The following is a 22,113-nucleotide window of genomic DNA, read 5'->3' as shown; positions in this document are numbered from 1 at the left end:
CTATTACTCTGTTGAAAATCAGTTTTTCCAAGGCAACACCATGTTGAAAGTACCTCACTTAAGCACTGAGTTCATATCAGGCACAAGGTGACACCTTCCTCCACATTGGTAAAGAACATAAATGCAAAGCATCAGACAAACTTCATTTTTTGTGCTTACCTTGGTAAGCTCAAAAAAATGGGCTATAAGGTTTTATTCAAAGAAAACCTTGGGCTATAAAATGCATTCATACATACATTTTTATGGAGTGGAATCCAACACAATACACTTTCATCAATTTCAAAAGGAAGCCTCGGATGCGGAAGTTTGAATTTATCGCTGATTTTTGGAAATCCAAGCATGGTCACACATACACACACAAAACGCGTCTTGTGTGAATGAGGTTATATTTCCCTCACTAGCTTGACCACACTCTTTGAAGTCTCTTGGCATAAATATGATTGGACTTGACCACTATTCTTGGCAAAATTGGTGCAGATCAGTAAAATTATGTGAGTTCCTGGTTCCTAACTTGCATTTAAAGATAGTCCCTGAATGTTATGGTTCAGGTTAGGCCCATTCTAGTGTATCTTATCCATTCAGGAACACTCAACTCTCATGCTTTGGACTCTATTGTGATTTAGGAGATAAATATGTTGCATGTAGAGTTGTCATTAGTTTCCTATCCATAGCTTCCTGTTTTGTGTTGGAAAGGCTGGCCTTTTCTTTTTTGTGTTTTCTTTACTTCCTGTTTTCTTCTGCAATTTGTGTTATTTTATTCTCTCTGTCTTTGTTCTCTGATTGCACTCTCAGCTGCTTCCACAGCTCATTTATCCCATCTGCTTCTTGTTCCACTCATCATATCTCTTTGGTGTATTTCACGTTGGTTCTTAAGTGACAGCTGGCTCATCTGCTCCATACTGCTCTAGTCTGTCATCGCCGTCCCTCCACATTCCTGGCTTGTATTTAGATTAATTTAGTTTTATGACCACATTCTTATGTTTATGGATATTTGGACCTTGGACTTTGTTTTCTTTTTGTATTATTAAGCATCTTTGTGTTTCTGCTCTGCCTCTGCCATCATTTTGGATGAATTTTTGTTCTCTACACCCACTACCTCTTCACTGCGTCCAAGTGTAAAATGCTGAGCTGAGATGAAGTCGGAGAATTTGGAAATAGTTCTCCTGCTGCTTGTATCGCTGGAATCAAATAGCCCCATATCATGATGCTACCACTACCATGCTTGAAAGATTGCTACCCTCTTTTTAAGTGTAAAACTTTGACTCCTCCAAGGATATTTTTTTATTACTGTAGCCAAACGATAAAATGTATCACTCTTTTTTTAAAGAGCATTTTTATTCTGCAACAAGAAATTTGCTAATTTAAAAGAAGTATTAGAATAAATGAAATAAAATAAGACATTCATTGCCATGCTGAGTGTAAGTCAACTTTTCTTTTTAATCAGAACTGTATTTTTAACCTTTAAGTTACCTGTGCAGTTTTGTCAGAGTTATTAAAGCTCTTATAATTAAGAGTGCCCGCCTCACACTCATTTTTCTGTTGTTTCAAAGTTCTCTATGGAGGGAACAAAATGTGCAGCATATACAGTCAATTATTATAAAGTCCATCTGTTCGACATTTGTTCTGTTCCGAGTCCGTACGGTGGTACGGGGTTCAGGGACGGTGGCACACAGACCAATTACCCTCCGCTATTTCATTCCTGCCCCTCTGAAAGTGGCCAAATCCCTGCTTCATTAAGAGCAGACAGTCGGATTAGCGGAATATAAGTTATTAGTCTCACCGTTGAGAAAGGTCTTAATGGGACAGACCTCGCGTTCCGGCACGCACTCCCCGTTTGCGAGCTTCCTCCCCTCTTCACACGAGAGACAGTCTCCGTTCTCCGGGCCGCTACACGTGGCGCAGTCCGGGTGACACTCTTCACACTCGTTAAGGTCTTCATTGCCGTAGAAACCATCAGGACACACCGAGACACACTGCCCCTCTGGCAAGAGAGGGTGAGAAGATTGTACTTTGTGAGACAAGAGCTGCATGTAGCCCATTCCAGAAAAAAAAAATAAAAATCATAATTTCGGATTTTTGGGATGCTTCCAGTCAAAAAAGAAATTAATTTATGATTTTACAGAATTGAGACTTTTTACATAATTGCCATATTTTAAACATAAATTTCAATGTGTTTTGTAAGGATTTGTCAATGCAAAATAGAAAGTAATTATGGACTCGAAGAAAAAAAACAGCACAATTTTCAAAACTAATCAGAAAAATTTGGGGATTTGTTTTCAAAGAAATGTAAAAAAAAAAAAAAAAAAATTGCAAAGAAAAAACATCCTTCAAAAAACAACAACCTCCCCGCCCCCCCGGAAACTAAACACAATGATTGGTAGACTTGAACAACTATGATATTAATATCTAATTTAAAAGACACTGAAATGACATTTAACAGTCTAATTCAATTTTCAACACCACAGTGCAGAGCCGTATCTGTCTGAATAGGAGTATTAATTTTTCCTGTTTTGTTAATTATTGTGAAATAGATTTTTATGTGTGATGAAAGTGTCTGCTAATCTCCCAAAGCACAACATCATGTTTACATAAGAAAATATATAAGAGAGGAAAGACTTGTATATCGATAAATAAATAAAACCAGGGATCTTTTCTCCACATTGGAATTCAAGCATCTCATTTAGAACGGTGACGACCTTGTGTGCTTTAAAATGTATCATACTCTCACTAGGGCTTATGGTTCCACAGCATCATTTTTTTTTTATAAACAGGAAATTATAAGCCACCCAGTAGTTAAAAAATAAATAAATAAATTCCATTTTCACTCTGCAGTCCTTGTGAAATTCTTCCAGCAGCTCTGAGGGCATTTGAAATTTTAATTACGTCTCCAAACTTTTTTTTTTTTATCCGTGTTCCTGAAAAGTCCCACTCCGTCCTCATCACATAACAAAGATACCACAGAGGACGAGGCGCTCTTCCTCAATGTTAAACGCTACTTACGAAACATCTCATTTAGTTGCCTCGCCCAGGAAACGCAAAACTTCTAAATGAAGAATTTATAGAATGCTGACTATTGGTGCCATTTGTGACATGACGGCGTCAACAAAATGTAAATAATAAATATAATACAAACAGGAAAGAGTTCCAAGTCAGTGAAGTGAAAGTGAGCCATGAGGACCTCAGCTAAAGGTCATGAAAAACTTGCAACAATGAACTTGCAATTTTGGACTCACAGCCAGAGAAACACAGAAATGACACTGGAATGACGACAGCATGTGGGATTAGCAATCAAAATGTTTTGGGATGTGAGTTACAATTATAGAAATGAATTAAAACTGAAAACATAAGGAGAAAGTTAAAACAGACAGGAAACAGGATTGACCCAATATGAAAGTGATAAAGAAATGATCAGAGACACATCCTCATGAAAGGAAACTTTATTTATGTAGCACGTTTCAGTCAGAGACGACCCAAAGTGGTGGCTAAATAGTATCTGGGGAAATTGTAGCCAAAAATGTGTAGATGCTCAATATAGTGATTTATTACAAAATTTATTTTGTTCAGAGTTAAAATATGCATAATAATATTAGCCCATAATCCAGTGTGATTTAATGAAACGGACGACGTATCATTGGTAGGTAACCAGCAAAGAAAAATTTGTGAAATTCAAGATGCCAATTTGAAAAAGGAACTCTTCATTTCTCATAAATATACGGTCTTACTGTGGGCATGATTGTGTATTTGTAGAAAGAGTATATCTTATAAAACACTTCAGATGCGTTTCCAGCTGTCTTCCTTTGACATTCATTTTGCCACCATGATGGTAACTATAACACTGTGGGCATCTCCACCGAGATGAAAATCTCTAAGTAGGGAAAGAGTGCATTTGTTTTTGTTAACACTGTTACTCCCTTCCATGTAGCCTGCTGTGCTTCGTCTCAATGTTTGTAACGACACTTACATCCTCTGTGCACGTTTGCACAATAAACAATCATGCTGGATTTTTGTCTGGTGCACCTGTTTTTTGTTGACTCGGGTGAAAGTTGTAGGTTAATATTTGATGAAAAAACCCGATGATGGCCACTGGTTTCAGTCTTCTCGTTGAAGCCACCAGATTATTCTTTTTAGTTTTAGTTTTTTAATCTCATATTTCATAAAGATTACAATCCTATGCTCACAGCTAAGAGGTGGCGCAAGAGAAACAAACCTACAGCCGCAAAGATTCATTCTCATACTTAGGAGTGGGAATGAGATGTTTTTTCACATGGCAAGGCCTGGTATTATTCTACATCTTTTCTATTTTAAGCCTTACCTGATAATAACAGGTCTGTCTCACACCAGTAGCACTCGTGCTCATCGCAGCTCATGCAGTTGTCTTCGCATGGAGCGCAGGTCATCTCCTCCTCCACGCTGTACGTCTTTGCCGGGCAGTTTTTGTAGCAGCCGTCCTGAAAGCTGATATTAAAAGCAACAGTCAATACATGCAGTCATGAGAACATAGAAACCCACTCAGCCCTCGCAGCCGAAAATAAGCCATTTTCGGTCAGGTAAAGAGGCGAAATGAAAGGCAGACTAAAGAACAGAGGTGAGATCACACGCGGCAACAGCGAGGCACACTGCCTTACTTGTAAAAGCCCTCAATGCAGGACAGACAGTGCCTGGGGTTATCTGTTGAAAGCACAGGAAAAAACTCAGCCCTCCGAACCGTATGAAATGAAACCCTGTGCACTTGGGTCTGCATAGATTGACACGGCAGCTTCGCCTTCTGTAGGTTTTAAAAAAAACCCAACATGACCATTGCTACTGGACTGTGACTTACACAGGACACACTTCCTGCAGCCTTCCTCGCAGGGCATGCATTCTTCGTAATCTGGATCCTCCACCTCCCCTGAGAGCACGGGCAGCAGACAAAGTGACAGGAAGGGGGAAAAAAACAAAAAAACAATCAGAGCAGAAGGCTGAGAAAGAACTGAGGGGTGGACACTACGTGATCCAAGGTCACAGATCAGACGTCTAGAGAGCTGCCTCATAAATAATGGAGTGACCTTCTCTACCTTCTCCACACTCCAGCTTCACACACCGCCCATCAGACACGTAGAAGGAGGAGTTGCACTGCAAGCAGTGGTTTGGGCTGGAGCAGAGCCGACAGTTTTCCGAACAGGGCTGGCAGGTTCTCTTACTTGTGTGGTAAAAGGTCTCAGGACAGGCGTCCAGACACTGACCTTGATGCAGGTAACGTTCCACTCCAAATTTATCTAAAGAAAAAGTAAAAGAAAAAGCCTTTCAAAATACATTAGTGAATGAAATGTTGATTTAATTAAATTCCCCAGTCATATTTGGTGTCTTAGGTGATCAATCAGAACAGCTACGTATAAATTTGGAGTGATCCCTTCCTCTAACGCACATGTGTCAAACTCAATGCCCGGGGGCCAAATATGGCCTGGCGTAGCTTTTTATGTGGCCCTCTAGTCTCCAAATTACATCAATAAGTCCTTCCAGTTTTTCACAAATCGGCAAAATTCACACACAGTCAACAAATTTCCAATTTTTTTTGTTCTGATTTTACTGCAAATTTTCTCAAAATTGGTCAAAAACACTGAATCCGTAACTGATACGGCGAGTGATAAAGAGTCACATTTAACATCATAGATTACCGCAAATATTGTCAAGATTCCTTACGAACTTTTCTAAATGTTCACCACAAAATCTGTAGTTTTGATTGCAAAAAACGAAAACTAAAACAATCACAAAATCCCGGACGAACAGCTATTTATTGATATTTTTACAGTTTAATTGGTTTTATCAATATATTCTGGCACAACCAGAATTCTGATTTTTGATGCGGCCCAAAATGAAAATGAGTTTGACACCCCTGCTCTACGGAGACAACTGGAATCTAACTGTGCCAGCAAAGGCTAAAACAAATACTACACAGAGGCCAGGGATTTTTTTTTTTTTTTTTTTTCAATTTGTCAGCCATCTGTTCAGCACACATGCCGACACAGAACGGTTTTCTTGTCTCGTCTCCTACCTGTGTCACAGCTGGTGCAGTTGGCAGGCCCTGCATCCTTACATGTGGCACATGTGTGGTCACACAGGTGACACTGTCCACCTGAGCGGTACTTGCCCTTTGCACATTCGGCCACGCAGCGCCCCTCTTCCAAAGCTCTGCAGCCAGCGAAGGGCAAAAAAAAAAAAAAAAAAAAAAAAGACAAAACAACACACATAAATTATGTCTTTGTTAATGAGCTGAGCTCATTTACATCCCAGCATGCACCATATGGAACATTTACACAGATGTAACCGAGTGCGTTAAGAAGGATGAGGGAGAAAAAGACATTTACAGTATAAAGTAGCTGAAATGAAATGTAGCATGAGGTAATTATTTGAAGTTTAAGTAACCTGTTGATATCCAATAATGTTCACTGATTATGATTACGTGAATAATATGATGGCCGCTAATGCATGTTTTCATAATAATTAGCTGTAATTTCAGGTTGCAGCATTTAAAGCTGAATTATTTCATGTTTATTTTTCATCTCCTTAACAATCCAAACTAATTCAGTTCCTGTTTATTTAATCATCTTTGTATGAAAGGAGGTTTTTAAAGAGAGAGGTCATGAAGTCATCACAATCATTGTGCCAATTATGACATCATCACACAGCACTTATAACGAGTCCACTGCTAGCTTACTTCTATCTGTTTGACTCTGCCTTGTTATGTTTGATCTAATAAACTTCACTTTAATACGGCTCCCATTGAAGCTGCTTTAATTTACATATTTACTCCTTTAATTGTCAGGAAGCAAAACAAGGGAAAGTCAGAGAGACAAGCAGCACAATTTGTGCTGTATTTTTAATTGTGGCCACTACAAGGATGATGTTACTCTTTCAAAAAAAAATAAAAAAATCCTGATTCTGTTTAAATACATAAACTGAAAATTGCCATCTTGCCATTGTTATGGCTGTACAGGATGCATTAGGCCAGTGGTTCCCAAACGTTTTCTCCTAGGACCCCCAGTGGTTTCCAAACTATTTCTGGGCCCCCCCTATGGCTTACAAATAGCTGTTGGGCTGAACTATGTGTTTGTGTGTGTGTGTGTGTATGTGTGTGTGTGTGGGGGGGGGAGCATGGCACCCCACTAGTGGGCGTGCCCCACAGTTTGGGAACCTCTGCATTAGGCTGATGTTTCATTCATCTGCTTTTCTTTAGCCTGGTCCACAGAACAGTTCTGTTGTAAACATGCAGAGACTCGGTCCTTTCACCCAGGAGGTGACGAAAACTTAAGGCAAGTCTCAACCTGCAGAATCTTGTGAAAGGGACTTTTTTTTTATTACCTGCACCCACTTCTGCACTCATTCCCTCTTTTACAATAGATACAGTAACAATAAACAACCTATTACAATATAATACTATCTGCTTTTACAATTAATCTATTACTATAATTTCATTTTATATTATGTGTAAAGAAAGGGGACAGATATACACGATCAAGAAGTGGATCCCAGTTTGTTACTTGTCTTAACTTTTCGTTTTGTTGACCCTGAAAAAAGCTGTTTAAATATTACCATAAATTGAGTCTATCCTGAATAAAAAGCATAAGTAGGTTCAAAGCTCTTGGAACAAAAAAAAGAATACTCTCATTTGAACATATTAATTATGCGCATATGGAAAGTAAGGTGGAATAAAAAACACTTGAATTTTCACTCTGGTTTTTGGACTGTGGGAGGAAACTGGAGTACCTGGAGAGAATCCACAAATGCACAGGGAGAACATCCTCACCCAGAAAAAACCTTAGAAGTTCTGGCTAGCCTAGTGTCAGATTGTGTTACTAGAGCAAAATTGACATTTTGGATATTTTGTTTACAGGTGGGATAGCAGGGATAATTATCATAGAGGGGCTGCTGCTGTGTTAAAATATCTATTGTATTTCACCCATAAAAAAAAAAACCATATCTGGATTTTCCTGCTATAAACTATTGAAATCTGATGTAGTTTTAAGTATTTGCAAGTATGCTTGTTGTTCATTTGAAACGTGCATCTACTTCTAAGATAAAGTGGGTGGAGGGATTCATTTTCCCCTTTGACCCTGAATCTAAAACAGCCTAGCGTAACTCACCGTGAAGAGCCACAGCTGATGCAGTCCTCTCTTCGCGGCCCTGTGCACTTCAGACACGTTGCATCACAAGCGCGACACGCCCCGTCACTGTCCTGATACTCTCCTGACAGACAGCAACAGAAGCATGCTGACTCAGAAATGAATAGACGTCTCAGGCATAGAGGAAGGCTTAATGTCAGATGCAGAACAGAGAGGGAGGCACGTAGGACCCAATGGCTGCACGTTTAAACACATATTTAAAAGGCGCCACACTTTGCATAATCTCAGTGGCGTTTGCAAATGTGTTAAATTAACCAGACTTTATTATTATTATTGCCTTAAAAACATCAGAAAAGCGAGAGGGGGGGGAGGGGGGATACAACAAGGTTTATTTTCCAGGAGCATTGAGGCCAACATGGAATAGAGGAGGGAAGATGGTTGACTGACCATCTGTGCACTCAGTGTTGACAACACACACTCCCTCCTGGAGGCGGTGACCGCTGGAACAGCTGCTGCAGTTCTGCCAACTCGGCCCGGCACAGGTGAGACAGCTGGAGTCGCACCTGAGGAGAACGGCGCAGAAATTCAACACAAAACGCAGGGAAATAAGCTTCCCACACTCCATGCAGGCGCGCAACAACAACAAACCCAGAGCGCCGAAGCAGGCGAGCCAACCACCAGATTAAAGCCTGCCATCAGCCAATAAACAAACCACCCACACCTGAACACACACCAGTAAAGCTCACCTCCTACATATCCTGTGGCCATCCGCTATCTCTGGGCTTGGCTCTGTGGCGTAGAAGCCAGCGCTGCAGGAGGACACACACCTCCACTCCTCCATCAAGAAACCTTTTGCGCAACGGCTGCACGCCTCAACACCTGCCGCTGATGCCGCAAGAGGGGAAAAAATTGCTCTTAAATTGACTAATATGTCAAATTTTTATTATTTCTTTTTTAAATGGTGTTAATTTTGACACGGATTGCGTCTGTAAGGCCTTGACGCCGTTCTCACCTGCGCAGGTAGCGCAGGCCTTGTCACAGGGCCTGCATTCGTCTTCCTGCGCGTCGTGGTAGAAGCCGCCATCGCAGCTCCGTTGGCACCGGTTCCCCTGCAGACTGGAGAGGGCGGAGAGAGCATGTGGCACCGTGACACACTCAGCCAGTCATGTGACACCACAAAACGTGAGTCATCGCCTTCATATTCGCAGGTTCGCTCCTCCAGCCCACAGCACGCCACCACAAGTCCTCGCCGAACTGAGTCAGTGAACGCCGCATTCCGGAAACTTCTAACTACGCAATATGTTTTTTTTTTTTGTTTTTTTTTCAGATAGCTTTATGCTTTCCAGTATTGATTAAGCAAAATCCAAAATTATTTTCTCTCATTTGGGCAACAGGCGAGCAACAAAGTACTGTAGCCTGGAGCGTTTACACGGGGAGCATCAGTATTCTCGTCGGCGGGAGCCGTGTTTACCGAGAAGTTAATTCAAGCATCATCAGAGAATTTGTTTCACCTTGTGCCTGGTTTGCATTCCGTGCAGATGCTGTATGAGGTGCACTTCAAGCAGTTTTCATTGCATTTCTTGCACAGATCTGTGTCTGTGGGGGGAAAAAAAAACAATAGACATCAGAACCAGAAATCAACCCATACTCACACCCACACACACCTCTCAAGCACAGTTACAGCAGCAGACTGTTTATTAGCATGCTTCATTTCTGCTGAATGAACAACGAAAGCCTGAAAAGTTCAACCAGTGATGTCCTTCGTAAATATTCAGAAAGGCAAGGAAAACAAAAATAAACTTTTGAAGGACAAGTCAAAATGTCCAACCGTGGTCCAGGTAATAGTTATCTCCACAGGAGGCTGTGCAGGTGTCGGTTCCCTCTGTCAGGTGATGACCAGGAACACAAGAGGTGCACTGGTTGCTGCGACTCCCGCTGCAGCTCGCACAAGAGGAGTAGCACCTCTTGCAGCGCCGACGGTCACCCCAGAACCCTTGGGGACACTCTGAGACACACAACCTGACGGACAAACATGAAGATAAGGAGACTCGCATGAAGAAATACACTGCAAAAAAGCAATTCTCGAGGGCATTCAATATCAGCCATGTTGGTTTGTTGGTAATCAGTAATGGATTAACTGTAACACTAGCACATTTTTTCCCTTCTTGCAATAAATCAGAGCTAAAAAGTTTGATTAACATAGAATTGAAGATTGTTTTTGTTAGACATTATTCTTGTTTGTTGCAAGCAGTCTGAGATGTCCTCTAATGAGCTCAAGTCAAAAGTTTTGATGATGAAGCGCAAGTTAGGTATCAAGTCTTTTGCAAAAAAATAATCTTCAAATAGGTGTCAAAAGTCAAATTCAATACCGAAGTCTTAGAGCGAAATTCAATTCCTGTCTCAAGATATTAAGCACAAGTTCAAGTCAAATTTCAAATGTTTTCAGCGCCGAGTCCAAGCGAAGTCTTAAAACTGCTGCCTCAGGTGCATGTGACTAAAACTTGTTTTTCAAACAAAGCTTTTGCCTAAAACGTTTTTCTTTACGTTGTTTAATAATATCAATGTCCGTAAGCATAATTTAACGCTTTGCCGCTGGTGGATCTCCAGCCATGAAGGGCTGAAACTGCAGGAGGCTGATATATCATTATGGCCAGGATGCACACATGAGTTTGTGTGTTTTTGTGTGTGAACGATTCATAGGTCAAAGCTAAGTGGTGTTAAAATAAATCAAAAAATGTGAATGTTTAGATACTGCACTGTAAATAAGTGAATGAAATGCAAAGGAAAACTTTGATGAGCTTTAAGACGTTTTAAGGGCCCTACTCAAGCACACTTTAAAATGCGAAGATTGGATCTTGTAAGACAGTGAGATAATAAAACAGTATCATCACTTACCATCTGCATCCACTCACTGTAACCAGCATTATGCAGTCATGCTAACCTTGAATTGTTCTTGAACTTGAGAAAAAAGTGCAGACATGTGACACACTGCTGTGGGCCAGGCCCGTCACAGCCGTCATCACTGCATTCTGGATCACAGGGTCCTAAAATGGCAAATACTCTCAAAATGCAAGCCCAAAAGGCCTTTTGGGTTGTTTTACTATGTGTTTTTGTAAATAATAACCTGATAACCTGTAATCACATTCTGCAAGTGCATGACAAAGCTCATAACGTTGCCGTTTGAAAACCCTGAGCTACGACGCGACTCACCGTCGTATCCTTCTGCGAGATCGCTATCCACGGAGGGCTCTGCTGATCGGACTCGCCGACGGCGCACGTGATACGGCTGCTCTGCAGTGCCATAAATCACCAGAGACCACTTCTTCAGTATCCCTGTGAAACAACAGAGAGAAAGAAAAACAGGTTTGTCCCCCGAGGCTGGCGCTGTGTTTCAGCTGCCTCCTCTTGATGTTCAGTGTAAATAGGTCTCACAACGAAGAGATGCTACAAAGAGAAAGAACAAACCTAATTCAGCGCTGCTGTCTCGCTTCCGAGAGGGAGTATCCGTGATTTTCAAAGTCCATTCTCCCGCTGCCTGCTCCCCCCAGGAATGAGCTGTCATGAATTCCCAGTTCTGAAATCCCTCAGTGGAGTTGTCAAGAGGCCTAGAGCAAAACATTACACAATCGTGAGCGTACAACTACTACCATCACTAATTAAGACATGTCTTTAACGCAACATTGTTTAATTAATAGGATATTTAATTTGTAATTAGTTCCCTGGTTGGATTGTTGCAAAAAAAAAATAAATAAAATAAAAAAGTGCTTTTTATGTTATCTCAAAAGTTTTGCTTCTTTATTTTTGACAAATGTAAAACAAATGTGAAGGTTTCTGTAAATTTGAGAGCTTGTGCTGACTGGACACCTTTTACAGATCAAATGAAAAGCAGTTTCATATTTGAGGAGTAAGCATAGAATCCGTTTGTTTTGTTTTTTTGAAAATCAACAAAATCAAGAGTTTCAGGCTGTTTTCACAATCATACCTCCCAACTATTTCAAGGTTTTGTTTGAGTTCCAGGTTCTGGTTGAATTATGCTATTTAGCTTTCTGTGTGTCTTTTGTGATCTACTGTTTCTTGCACAGCTAAATGTATCTCTGTGTTCCTCCATCTCCATTTTCCTCATTTTTTATTTTTTTTTGTTCAGCAGCCTCAAGCTTCTGTCTCATCACACAATGTGATCGGACTCACCTGTCCTTGGTTCCAGTAGTCACCCTCCCCTGTATTTAAACTACTGGTTGTCAGAGCCATATGTTTTCCTCCCTACATTTTGCCAATTTGTGTCTAGTTGGTGATCTCTGTCTTCTTCAGTTTTATAATCTGTTTCCATTAAAATGTTTCACTTCATCATTATCCTGTTTACTCTTGGACTACCCACCACAATGTGCTCAACATGCAACATGCTCACCGCAACGTTGTTATTGTACACTGCCAAAAGATTTCATGAAACAAAGATCTTAAAATGTTTTGACAAGCTAGTTTTACCGTAGGTGTCACCAAGTCAGTCATGGGACTTTGAGTATTCAGGATGTTCCTCTTTAAAATTCTCACTTTAACAGAGCATTTTTTTTTATTTTTCCAAAGTCAAATTTAGACTTCAGAATAAATGTAAACCCCTCAGTTCAATTACGTCCTGCTTTGTAAAGTCTTTGTTTTTTCTTACTTTTTAGGTCATAACAACAACCTGAAAAGTTTCGTGTTGCTGTTTTAAAACGACTGTTGGTATTGTGGCACTTGCAAAGCAAAGTTTTTACTGAGGTGATACGTGTTATAAAAAGTTTGGAAATCCTCTGAACGAATATGAGCATAAATCCAACATTTTCATCCTGAAATCATACTGTTCATTAATAATCTGAGGCAGCCTGAGATTGCTCATTTCTGATCTACATGCACGAGTGGATGAGGATAATTTAGAAGATAAAGTTTTAGGTGAATAAAAAATTTAAAACTATAAGCCATAAGCAGCTGCTTGTATAAGGAGCTCAGCTGATGCACAGTCCCACCAAGTGTTTGCTAGTTTATGCTGGCTAGGAGGAGCTGGTCTGAAAGAGCTGAGTCGCAGGGGAGGGCTCGGTGGTCCACCCCTAGAGGCTAACAGCTCAATGATTGCCATGGGTGATTAAAGGATTTCTCAAACATTCATGAAAGAATCAGGGTGACACTCCAGGTATTTTAGTGAATAAGGAATAACATTAAAACGTGATGTGAAGCTCAGAAAAGTTGTATTTACATAACACTTCCCCTTTAAGTGTTGGTGTTTTTTATTCATGATGCATTCAATTCAGTTTGGTTCAGAAAAGGACAAGATGAAAATAGGAAGCTTGCCAGGAATTAATTTTTCACAGAACCTCCCCAAAAGCCGGTTCCTCTGGAATAACATATGAGCATCACTGCTTTGCTTTTCCAGGCGCGTTTGCCAAAATCGACTTCTCCCCATGGCTGCCATCTGAAGACTAATGGTACAAGCACTGAATGCTGAGCTCCAAACAAATTCGTTTCCACCCTCAGAAACTCCCTCCCCACCCTTACCCCTTCTGCTGCGGATAGGGCCGTGGTGGCGCCACAGTAGTTTGCATGGAGCAGCCCCCATGTTACCTGTGAGCCAGCAGCTGCGACACGGTGCCTGCAGGTGACGTGAGCGTGATAGAAAGGTCGCCACGACGGCTGTGAGTGATGGTTACGCGGATGACGACGTGCTCTACATAAACAACGTGCCGCGAGGCCGCGCTGGAGCAGCCGGTGGTCTCATACGCAGACGTCAACACTGAGCCTGGATGAATAATTCTGTACGAGACAGACAGGAGGGAAAGAAGAAAAAAAAAAAAAAAAACGAAAAAAACAAAAAAACAAAACATGAAGCCACACAGTAAGCACCAGAGATGAGAGAGGAGGCGGAAAACAAGAAGCGAGTTGGAAGAGCACAGCACAAGAGAAAATGAAGCTTATTAAAGTGCGTGAGAATCAGCATGTGAACTGAGACAGAAATAGATGAAGTGTGATAGATGAGAAGAAATCAGGGGAAGCCCTGACTCAGAACAAAGAGCTCTCGCAGAGTTGTTGGTGCGTTACCTGCTCAGCTGGATGGCCTCCTCCTCCACACACTCATGCTGTGCTGGGACTTGTTTCCAGCGCTCAGCCTCCTTCGCCATGCTCTCAGCATCCAGCAGGCCGAAGCCGTACAGGTGGCTCACTAACAGACAGACATGCACGCACAAATACACAACACATTAGCAAGGGGTAGGGAGGGCACAGAGGCTTCTAAAAGATTTCACGTCCCCCCGAGATTCCGTAGGCGTTTATCGCTGTTCTGCTCTCTGTACCTCGTTAGTTTTCAAAATGCTCGCTGCTTTATGGCTCTCCTAAAAAAAGCTAAAAGAACATTCACTGAAACATCAGTCTCGGCTAATCTTTTCTCTCAGCGTTGGAAGGATTTCATGCGGAAGACATCATGTGTTTTTATACCAATATCGGCAAAAACTCGGGGGGAAAAAAAAAAACAAAACATAACAGAGATATGATGTTACCTTTGTACCCAGCTCCATTATAGTGCCAGTCAGGAGCAATAAGATGATGAGCTTTTGATGTACGGACGATAATGTGCTGCACATCCCTCCAGGTCAGGAGAGGGCTATGAAAGGTCAGATAGATGGAAACAGAATTGCCTCAGTAGCTATTATAGCTATTGATTTAGACCCTTTGGTCCTGGATATGTGGATATGTTGTGTGGCATGGAGCTGCTCACTTGGCCTCCAAAGTAAGAGCAATCACCCCAGCAGCCAATGAGGAGGAGAGGGATGTTCCAGACAGAGTCCTGCTGCATCCCTGCTGTGGTCCGAGGGTTATCTGTCAACAACAGCAGCAATAAGTGAAACGATAATAAACTGAAAAGATTGTTTCTTTTGTATCATCATCATTCTGGATAATGAACCTAATGTGCTGCAAATGAAACCAACTGAGATTGTACGACTGCTTTTGTTGTCCACTATTTGGTTATGACAGATTTTTGTGTTTCTGTTTGAAAATAGTCACAATTTTGACAGCTTCTCTAATACCTGCCATATTTTCCAGACTATAGAGCGCACCTCACTATAAGTCGCACCCAAAGTTAAAAAAAAAAAAAAAAAACCACTGGAAACGTACATGTAAAAGCCGCACCGGGCTATAAGCCGCTGGTATCTCCGCTGCTCTCGGTTTTCCACAATATGGACGCAGGCCTTCCTCTCCAACGCCGAACCATGGATTCGTTCACGCCGAGCTTAGGTGCAGCGGCTATCGATCTGATTGATGTCTTTCAACTTAAAAGCGGCATCATATGAACTTCTTCGTGTTGTTTCCATGATGAGGGGGAATGAGTTTGAAAACATTTCTAAATCGTGCCTGTTGCTAGCATGTGCTTGTTCAAAATGGAAATCAACAATTTCTTCTTTGATTTCCAATTTTGACTTCCAATGACCCATTTCCTGTTAAAGAGCCCCCTGGTGGTTGAAGAAAAATCCGCAGAAAAGCTGCACCGGGCTGCAAGCCACATGGTTCAAAGCGTGGGAAAGAAGTAGCGGCTTATAGTTCGAAAAATACCATAAATTCACATGATCACTTTCTCAAGATCATGGTTTAAAATGTGTTATATTTTAGGTTAATTCCTTAATCAAATCATTATTATTTTCAACAAACTTCCTTAGATATTGATGCCAAGATCTCAATCTTTTAGCAAGATTAAAATAACTTTTTAAACATTCCAGAACTTTCAAATTGGTGATCAATTTTATAAATTACACTTTTTTTCAATTTTATTGCATTGGTGTTGTTGATAAAAGTAATGTCTTATTTCCTTGAAAGAAACTTGATCTCCAGAAAGAGATTTAGGTAATATTGTTTTTCACAGCTAATATGGCACATAGCCTCCAAAAATAAATAAATAAATAAATAAATAAATAAATAAATAAACAAACAAAAAACATTTTAGTTTAATTTGGCTACACCATCAAATGACATTAGCTCTTGTGGTCAAAAGTTGTGGCTTTCATTTGCTGATACTTAGGGCTTCTGTTGTATATATGTTAACAATCTTACTGAGGCTGTATGCATGTGGAAGTCTTTAACTGAGAGCTGCTAATTCTGATGACATTAAACAGCACTGTGAGTTCACAGTGAGTAAACGGCTGCTGCAAAGTGGGAGTCTTCCAGAATAAACTTTAGATACATCATGCAAATCTATTTCCACAGAGGAGAGAGGCTGGATGTCTGCTGTGAGTTTGCTTTAAACATAACTTAAAGATTATGCAGAATGGTGTCTGCACACTTGTTTTTTTTTTTGTTTTTTTTGGCACCCTATAGAAGCCCGCTCCAGGCAGGAAGTGAGTCCAGGTGTTTGCTTACAGAGACAGGCAAAGCTGAACTCAAACTTTTGAAAAGAAGAAGAAGGAAAAAAAACTTTCTCTCACTTTTGATGTTTCTCAATGTAGATGTAACCATTATATTTATTTAAATGGAGGCTTTGAAAGCTGCTGTTATTAGATAGATTTGGGATTTTAGCATACAGAAAGGCTAACTTTGAAATGCTTTAGAACTGCCTCAATGAAAGATAATGGACTGCTTTCCAGTCACAGATTCTGTCAGAAATTTTGATAACAAAAGATCTAAATGAAGAATGAAATACATTTTATGTATGACTGAAGAAAAAAGGAGATATTTAAATAAGCAGACAAAGTTTAAATTATGAATAACATTGACATATATTGCTAATTGACACATTTTTTTGTTTTGTCTAACAATCAATGTGACCTAGCTCCAGTCGAAGGTTAAACTACTGTAGTTTAAGCAACTTATAAATATATTTTTACTACATACATTACTAAATGTATTCATGTGATATGTGTACATGTGCCCACACGGTTGAAAAATGAAATAAACTGAAATGAATCATCTAGAGTTGCAGTGAAAGGAAGGTTTCTCCCATTTAAATTGATTTCACACATTTTCTATGTATGCTGGCTATGCCATACTTTTAATCCTTTTAAGATTCTTCATTTGGTTTCCTTGATGGAGCCGTTGTTAGTCCTATTACCTCCCAACCATAACCTCAGTTTCCTTTATTTTTTCCCTTCATGTAAGACTGGTCCCTGAGATTTAACAACCTAATTCCTGCTGCTTTCTGAGCTCACCATCCTCTTTGTCTCTTCACCACCGTACGCCGCTGCCAGTGTGGAGGAGCATTGTTCCAGGTGTTCTGGCCGGACTCCATGGCGACCGACGCTGCTCACAGAAATGGTGTATATGCTGCTGCTGTAGCCATCGCAGGAGCAGTGATCGCCTGCTTTCCCTCCATTCCCCGAGGCCCAAACAAAAATTGAGCCCCTTCCATGCCGGCCCTGTGGCGAATTCGAGAAAGAAGCCAACACTAGTAAACTATCTATAGTAGAATAAAATGATTTAAAGAGGAATAAACGTTCTTTCTCTTTCTCTTACCGTTTCAACGGCAGTCTGTAAAGCGAGACGAGCGAGGGGTCCAGGTCCCTCTAAAGTGGCTCCGTCATCATCCGGCCCCCAGCTGGCTAAGTATATGTCAATGTACTGTGGCCTGAAATTCAATGATACGGCTTCCACAATATCTGTCACATCGCCTCCCAGCATACGAATGCCTAAAGGTAATTTTGAGGCAAAGAAAAAAGGAAAAACAGAATGCTTGAATCTGCAATTCCTCAAAAAGACCTTCAAAATGCTTCTTTGAAGCCTTGATGTGGACTCACCTCCTATGCGTGCACGGAATGAGACTCCGACTGTGCACAGAGAGTTATTTGCGGATGCAGCCACCGTCCCCGCACACTGAGTCCCATGGCTTCAGAGAAAGGAGGAGCACATCAGAACATGAAGTTAGATGCATATGCATGAAAAGAAGACAAGGTATTTCCGTGACATCAGTGCAGAGACAAAGGAAAACTTTCAATTTCCATATCTATACGTGCATGTAATTACAAAAGAAATGGAGAAAAAAAAACAACAAAAAAATCTTGCTTTAATTAGAGATGGTGTTATGATGGGGAATGCTGCAATTCACAAGCAAACATGAAAGTTTAGAGGCAAGGTGTACTCACGAGTCGGCTGCATTCTTGGAATGTTTTGGAGTCGGGTCTTGATCTTGTTCGTTTACATCGCAGCTGGCAAGTGGGTCCTAAATCAAGTGAATAGTAAGAAGCAGCACATAGCAGCTGCCAGCAGCTATCTGTCTCTGTTTCATCAGACAAATCACAAAGAGCATTATCCACCAGTCCGCCACACAGCTAAGTGGATCAGACATTTAATGTCCATTCCAATACTCTTAACCGGCCTTTCTAAACCTTTGGGCCGCGAGCTCCTGACTGCAATATCTGTCTCGGCTCCTTGCTCTTTCACTTAAAGCTCAGCCAAATTGCTTATGATTAATGTCCCCTTCCTGAAAAGAGCCTCCCGTCCCAGGGCACTTACATAATTTGGCTTCAGATCTGGATGCTCTTTCTCAATGCCATCATCTAGGACAGACACCACCACACCCTTCCCGGTGTAGCCTCTCCTCCAGGCCGCTGCGATGTTCATACCAGTCTGGCAGCCACTGGCCTCGGTACAGCTCTGTCAGGCACACATTAGCATATTCGACTTGGATTATTTTTCTGCTTTCAGTTGGTTTTGTTTCAGAAACAAACAAAAAGGGGAGGGAGAAAGTAACATACAGTGTACCACGGGTCGTTCCCCAAAGGCCAACTAAAATGCATGTTGTGTTTGAAGGCAGACTGATGAATCGGTGGATGAAGATGCCTTCTCACCAGGTCATGGCCACAGAGGCGACTTCTTCTGGAGGTTCTCTTTACTCTCTTTAAGACCACCTGCTGCTGGAGCCATTCCACCTGAAAAGCAACACGGGTAATTAGGACAGATGCAGACAATTGTTGTATCTATTTTACTAAAAATATCTCTCTTTCCTGCTTACCCCTCCCACAGTCACGGGGTTTCGAAAAAAGGACCAGTGCAGATGTGTGAACGTTTCTCTCAAAAGAATATTAAATGACATCCTCTGTTGCCTTGTCTCCTTGCCTTGTTTTCATCAAATTAAACTTGTAAACAAGGCAGACAGAAATAAAAGATGTAAACAACAAGGGGCTCAGCCAGCTAAATGTTGGGTGGGAGAGTCGAATAAGCATGACTATAATCATTTTTTGTGACATCATGACCACGCTGTACCTTTTCAACACATTTCTCAGCAGCTACCAAAAAAAAAAAAAAAAAATGTTTTTGAGGAGGAACAAAAAGCTTCTTTGTTTTATTTCCATTCTCCCACACACTGACCCAGACAAACAACAACCTCAGAATGCTTTTCACAGGATTAAGGCCAAATCTGAAGGCCTGAGGCAAGAGAGCTTTCCTTCTGTTCCACTTTTTTGTGCAAAAAAATAAAAAATAAAAATAATTTGTTAGGGTTACTCTTATTTTCCTTCTTTTGGCATTATTGTAGTCCAGCCCAGTTTCAATGTTTTTTTTTTTTATAAAAGTGTTGCACAGCTTACGGTAGCACTAAAGGTCAACAACGTTACAAAGGCTTACATTGAAGATGAATATGCTTAACCCACATAATCATGTGAACTTATTCTGGTACACCTTAGTGCAAAAAAAAAAAAAAAAAAAGTGCTGACATTAATATTTCAAAAGAGTCTTCCATCTGCGTTGTATCATGTTACTTTACCTTTGGCTCCTTTGCAAGGTGATTTGTCACTTCTTTGTTGAATTCGGCGGAACGATTTGCTGTCTGCTGGTGAAGGACGCTGTAGTAACCCTCCAAGTCTCCAATCTGGTGAAACGAATAAAATCCACTTAATAAAACCTCTCTTTTCCCAGAATAATGCTCTGCTCTTCTCCAGGCTGTGTTCTAAACAGCCGCTGAATAATTAAAACAGTTGTTGGTGTCTTTCATTCAGTTGCTACCTAACACCTGTGATAGTTTTTCAGGTAACTGCAACATGAGCCACGGTACTCGAGCCGCACTGCTGTCTGAGTTTGCCTGAAACATGCACACTCGGACAAAATGATGTCAGCAGATTTTTTTTTTCCAAACTCTTTTATGCTTTATTTTTAAAAAAAATCATTGGCTTGCCATTTTTCACAAGAGAGATGACATAATTGCCTTAATTTATTCCCTTGTGGCTCTGTTGGTAAATTTACTCAGATTTTTTTTTTCCTGCCTGGCTCTATAAAGTAGTGTATTTAGCTTTAATTGAGTATTAAGGTGCATTTTACTTTCAGCAGATCCAAAACCTGAAAGTTTCATTACAGAAGCCAACTCTAGGGAGTAGTTGAGTTTTATAGACATAGTTTATTTATTTGCTTTAATGCATTATTTACATGGTCGTGCTGTGGGTCTCGGAACCTTGAATAAAACAGTGATAAAGTTCAGCATTTTATTCCCATGAGGTTTTTATGCTAAGGAACAGTTAATCTTTGATTGTGTGAACACGAGATGGGGAACAAATTTTGATTATTAATAGTAGCGCTACTTCTTCCTTCAGCTCCACAAACGTCTCTGTTGTTTGAACAAAGATATTATTGTTATTGAAAATCTTCATTATTTCGGTTCTTCATAACACATTCAGTTTCTATCCAGATATTCACAGAAAAATACTTTTTTTTTTGCATCTTTAAAAAAATGTAATAAAACATTTCGATTTTATATTATTCTTTTACATAACACTGGAGAATTATTGGAAGGTTTTGTCTTAATAAAAATTTGTCGGTGATGTTAAAGCTGCTTCTTTCACGCAAGAGAATATGCTCTGTATTTCAGCACACTCACCTGACCCATGTTTGTAAAGCCATATTTCTCTGCTATCCTCTTCACAGACTCAGGGTCCCCTCTAACTTTGATCGCCCAGTCATTGGTATAAATAGTAGCGTGACAAAGCTGCAGGAGAGTTCCCATCCACAGGGTGAACAAATGTCCCATTACTGCTCTGATCAATTGCAGTCTCCTTCCTGTCGAAGATTCATGCGTTGTTCCTGCAACCGGTTTGGCTAAATCTGCTTCTCATTGCTGATAAAAAAACACACACTCACACACACACACACACAAATAGAAGCCTCCTCTCAAAGCCCTGAAGGAATAAAGGGATGGCGGCCGACTGAAGTTGTCAAGTCTCGACTCTGGTTCACTGGCAGAGATCACCTATCAGATTACTTTGAACATGGGACCTACGGATTACCTAATCATGTCAGCCCCTTTGAATGACCCTTCCTGTATGTTGCTCTACACAGTGTGCAGTTTCCTTCAGGTTCAGTTTTGACAGACTTTCTGCATTTTTGTCCTAGTTTCTGATGAACTACAGAGGCTTAATGACTGGATCCGCCATTTAAAAATGATACCTACACATAATCTGTTTCATCTCTTTATTTCACTTGCTCTACTTTCAAAATTATTCCAACTCTAGTTGATACATTTTTATATTTGACTGATTCAAACAAATTCATAATCTGCCATGATCACTGTAGAAAGTCTGAACCCTGTGCATAGGGTTTTCAAACTTCCTTTAATTTTCATCACATTTCTATGTTTATTATGATTATTATTTTCTTTTTTTTTTTTTGGCCCAACACATTTAGTCTTGGCAGCATGGTAGGCTGTGAATTTATATCCCTGCTTTTGGAAATTTGTCATTTAAACTAGGTCAGTCTGAAGCAATCACAGGAAAACCCTCTGTGCTACAAAAGAAGAAGAAGCAGTAGAGCTAATACATTGTTTAAAGATATGTATATTTTAAAAAGAGGGGGAAAAAAGTATTGTTATAATCAGATACTGCGCCCGGATAACCTGAGATGTTTAGAGAGAGATCTGTGAAACTACACTGAAGATAGGAGTTTATTTTAGATATAGGCTTTAGTGAGCCTCATTAATAATCAGTTTATGATTATTTCCCTCCTTCAAATCCAGTGTGCAACAGCTTATATGCACCACTTTTGTTCACAGAAAAGTGTTTCTCTTTTCTTTTTCTTAATAATTTAA

At 40.4% G+C, this 22,113-nt stretch overlaps 1 protein-coding gene across 1 annotated transcript in view; it reads right to left on the bottom strand.

Moving 5' to 3' along the window:
* The window catches only part of pcsk5a (proprotein convertase subtilisin/kexin type 5a), a 33,475-nt gene extending 12,020 nt beyond the window's left edge, over positions 1-21,455 (bottom strand). Inside the window, exons 1-26 of the mRNA XM_088010876.1 lie at positions 20,911-21,455; positions 19,807-19,911; positions 18,800-18,973; positions 18,558-18,698; positions 18,188-18,264; positions 17,562-17,931; positions 17,258-17,464; positions 14,839-14,939; positions 14,621-14,724; positions 14,166-14,286; positions 13,692-13,880; positions 11,565-11,704; positions 11,310-11,432; positions 11,041-11,143; positions 9,928-10,118; positions 9,611-9,695; positions 9,112-9,215; positions 8,846-8,984; positions 8,547-8,662; positions 8,121-8,223; positions 6,032-6,168; positions 5,055-5,255; positions 4,820-4,888; positions 4,626-4,668; positions 4,313-4,455; positions 1,781-1,981 (exon numbers count right to left, since the gene is read on the bottom strand). Coding sequence (XP_087867002.1) covers positions 1,781-1,981; positions 4,313-4,455; positions 4,626-4,668; positions 4,820-4,888; positions 5,055-5,255; positions 6,032-6,168; positions 8,121-8,223; positions 8,547-8,662; positions 8,846-8,984; positions 9,112-9,215; positions 9,611-9,695; positions 9,928-10,118; positions 11,041-11,143; positions 11,310-11,432; positions 11,565-11,704; positions 13,692-13,880; positions 14,166-14,286; positions 14,621-14,724; positions 14,839-14,939; positions 17,258-17,464; positions 17,562-17,931; positions 18,188-18,264; positions 18,558-18,698; positions 18,800-18,973; positions 19,807-19,911; positions 20,911-21,060 — 3,637 coding nt within the window. The 5' untranslated portion in view covers positions 21,061-21,455. The remainder of the gene's footprint in view (positions 1-1,780; positions 1,982-4,312; positions 4,456-4,625; positions 4,669-4,819; positions 4,889-5,054; positions 5,256-6,031; positions 6,169-8,120; positions 8,224-8,546; positions 8,663-8,845; positions 8,985-9,111; positions 9,216-9,610; positions 9,696-9,927; positions 10,119-11,040; positions 11,144-11,309; positions 11,433-11,564; positions 11,705-13,691; positions 13,881-14,165; positions 14,287-14,620; positions 14,725-14,838; positions 14,940-17,257; positions 17,465-17,561; positions 17,932-18,187; positions 18,265-18,557; positions 18,699-18,799; positions 18,974-19,806; positions 19,912-20,910) is intronic.
* Positions 21,456-22,113: the final 658 nt, after the last annotated feature.

Source organism: Poecilia mexicana, unplaced genomic scaffold, assembly GCF_051168715.1.
Source record: "Poecilia mexicana isolate PSO_F unplaced genomic scaffold, ASM5116871v1 scaffold_12, whole genome shotgun sequence".
Taxonomy (NCBI): domain Eukaryota; kingdom Metazoa; phylum Chordata; class Actinopteri; order Cyprinodontiformes; family Poeciliidae; genus Poecilia; species Poecilia mexicana.
This window is presented reverse-complemented; position numbering and strand designations above follow the sequence as displayed.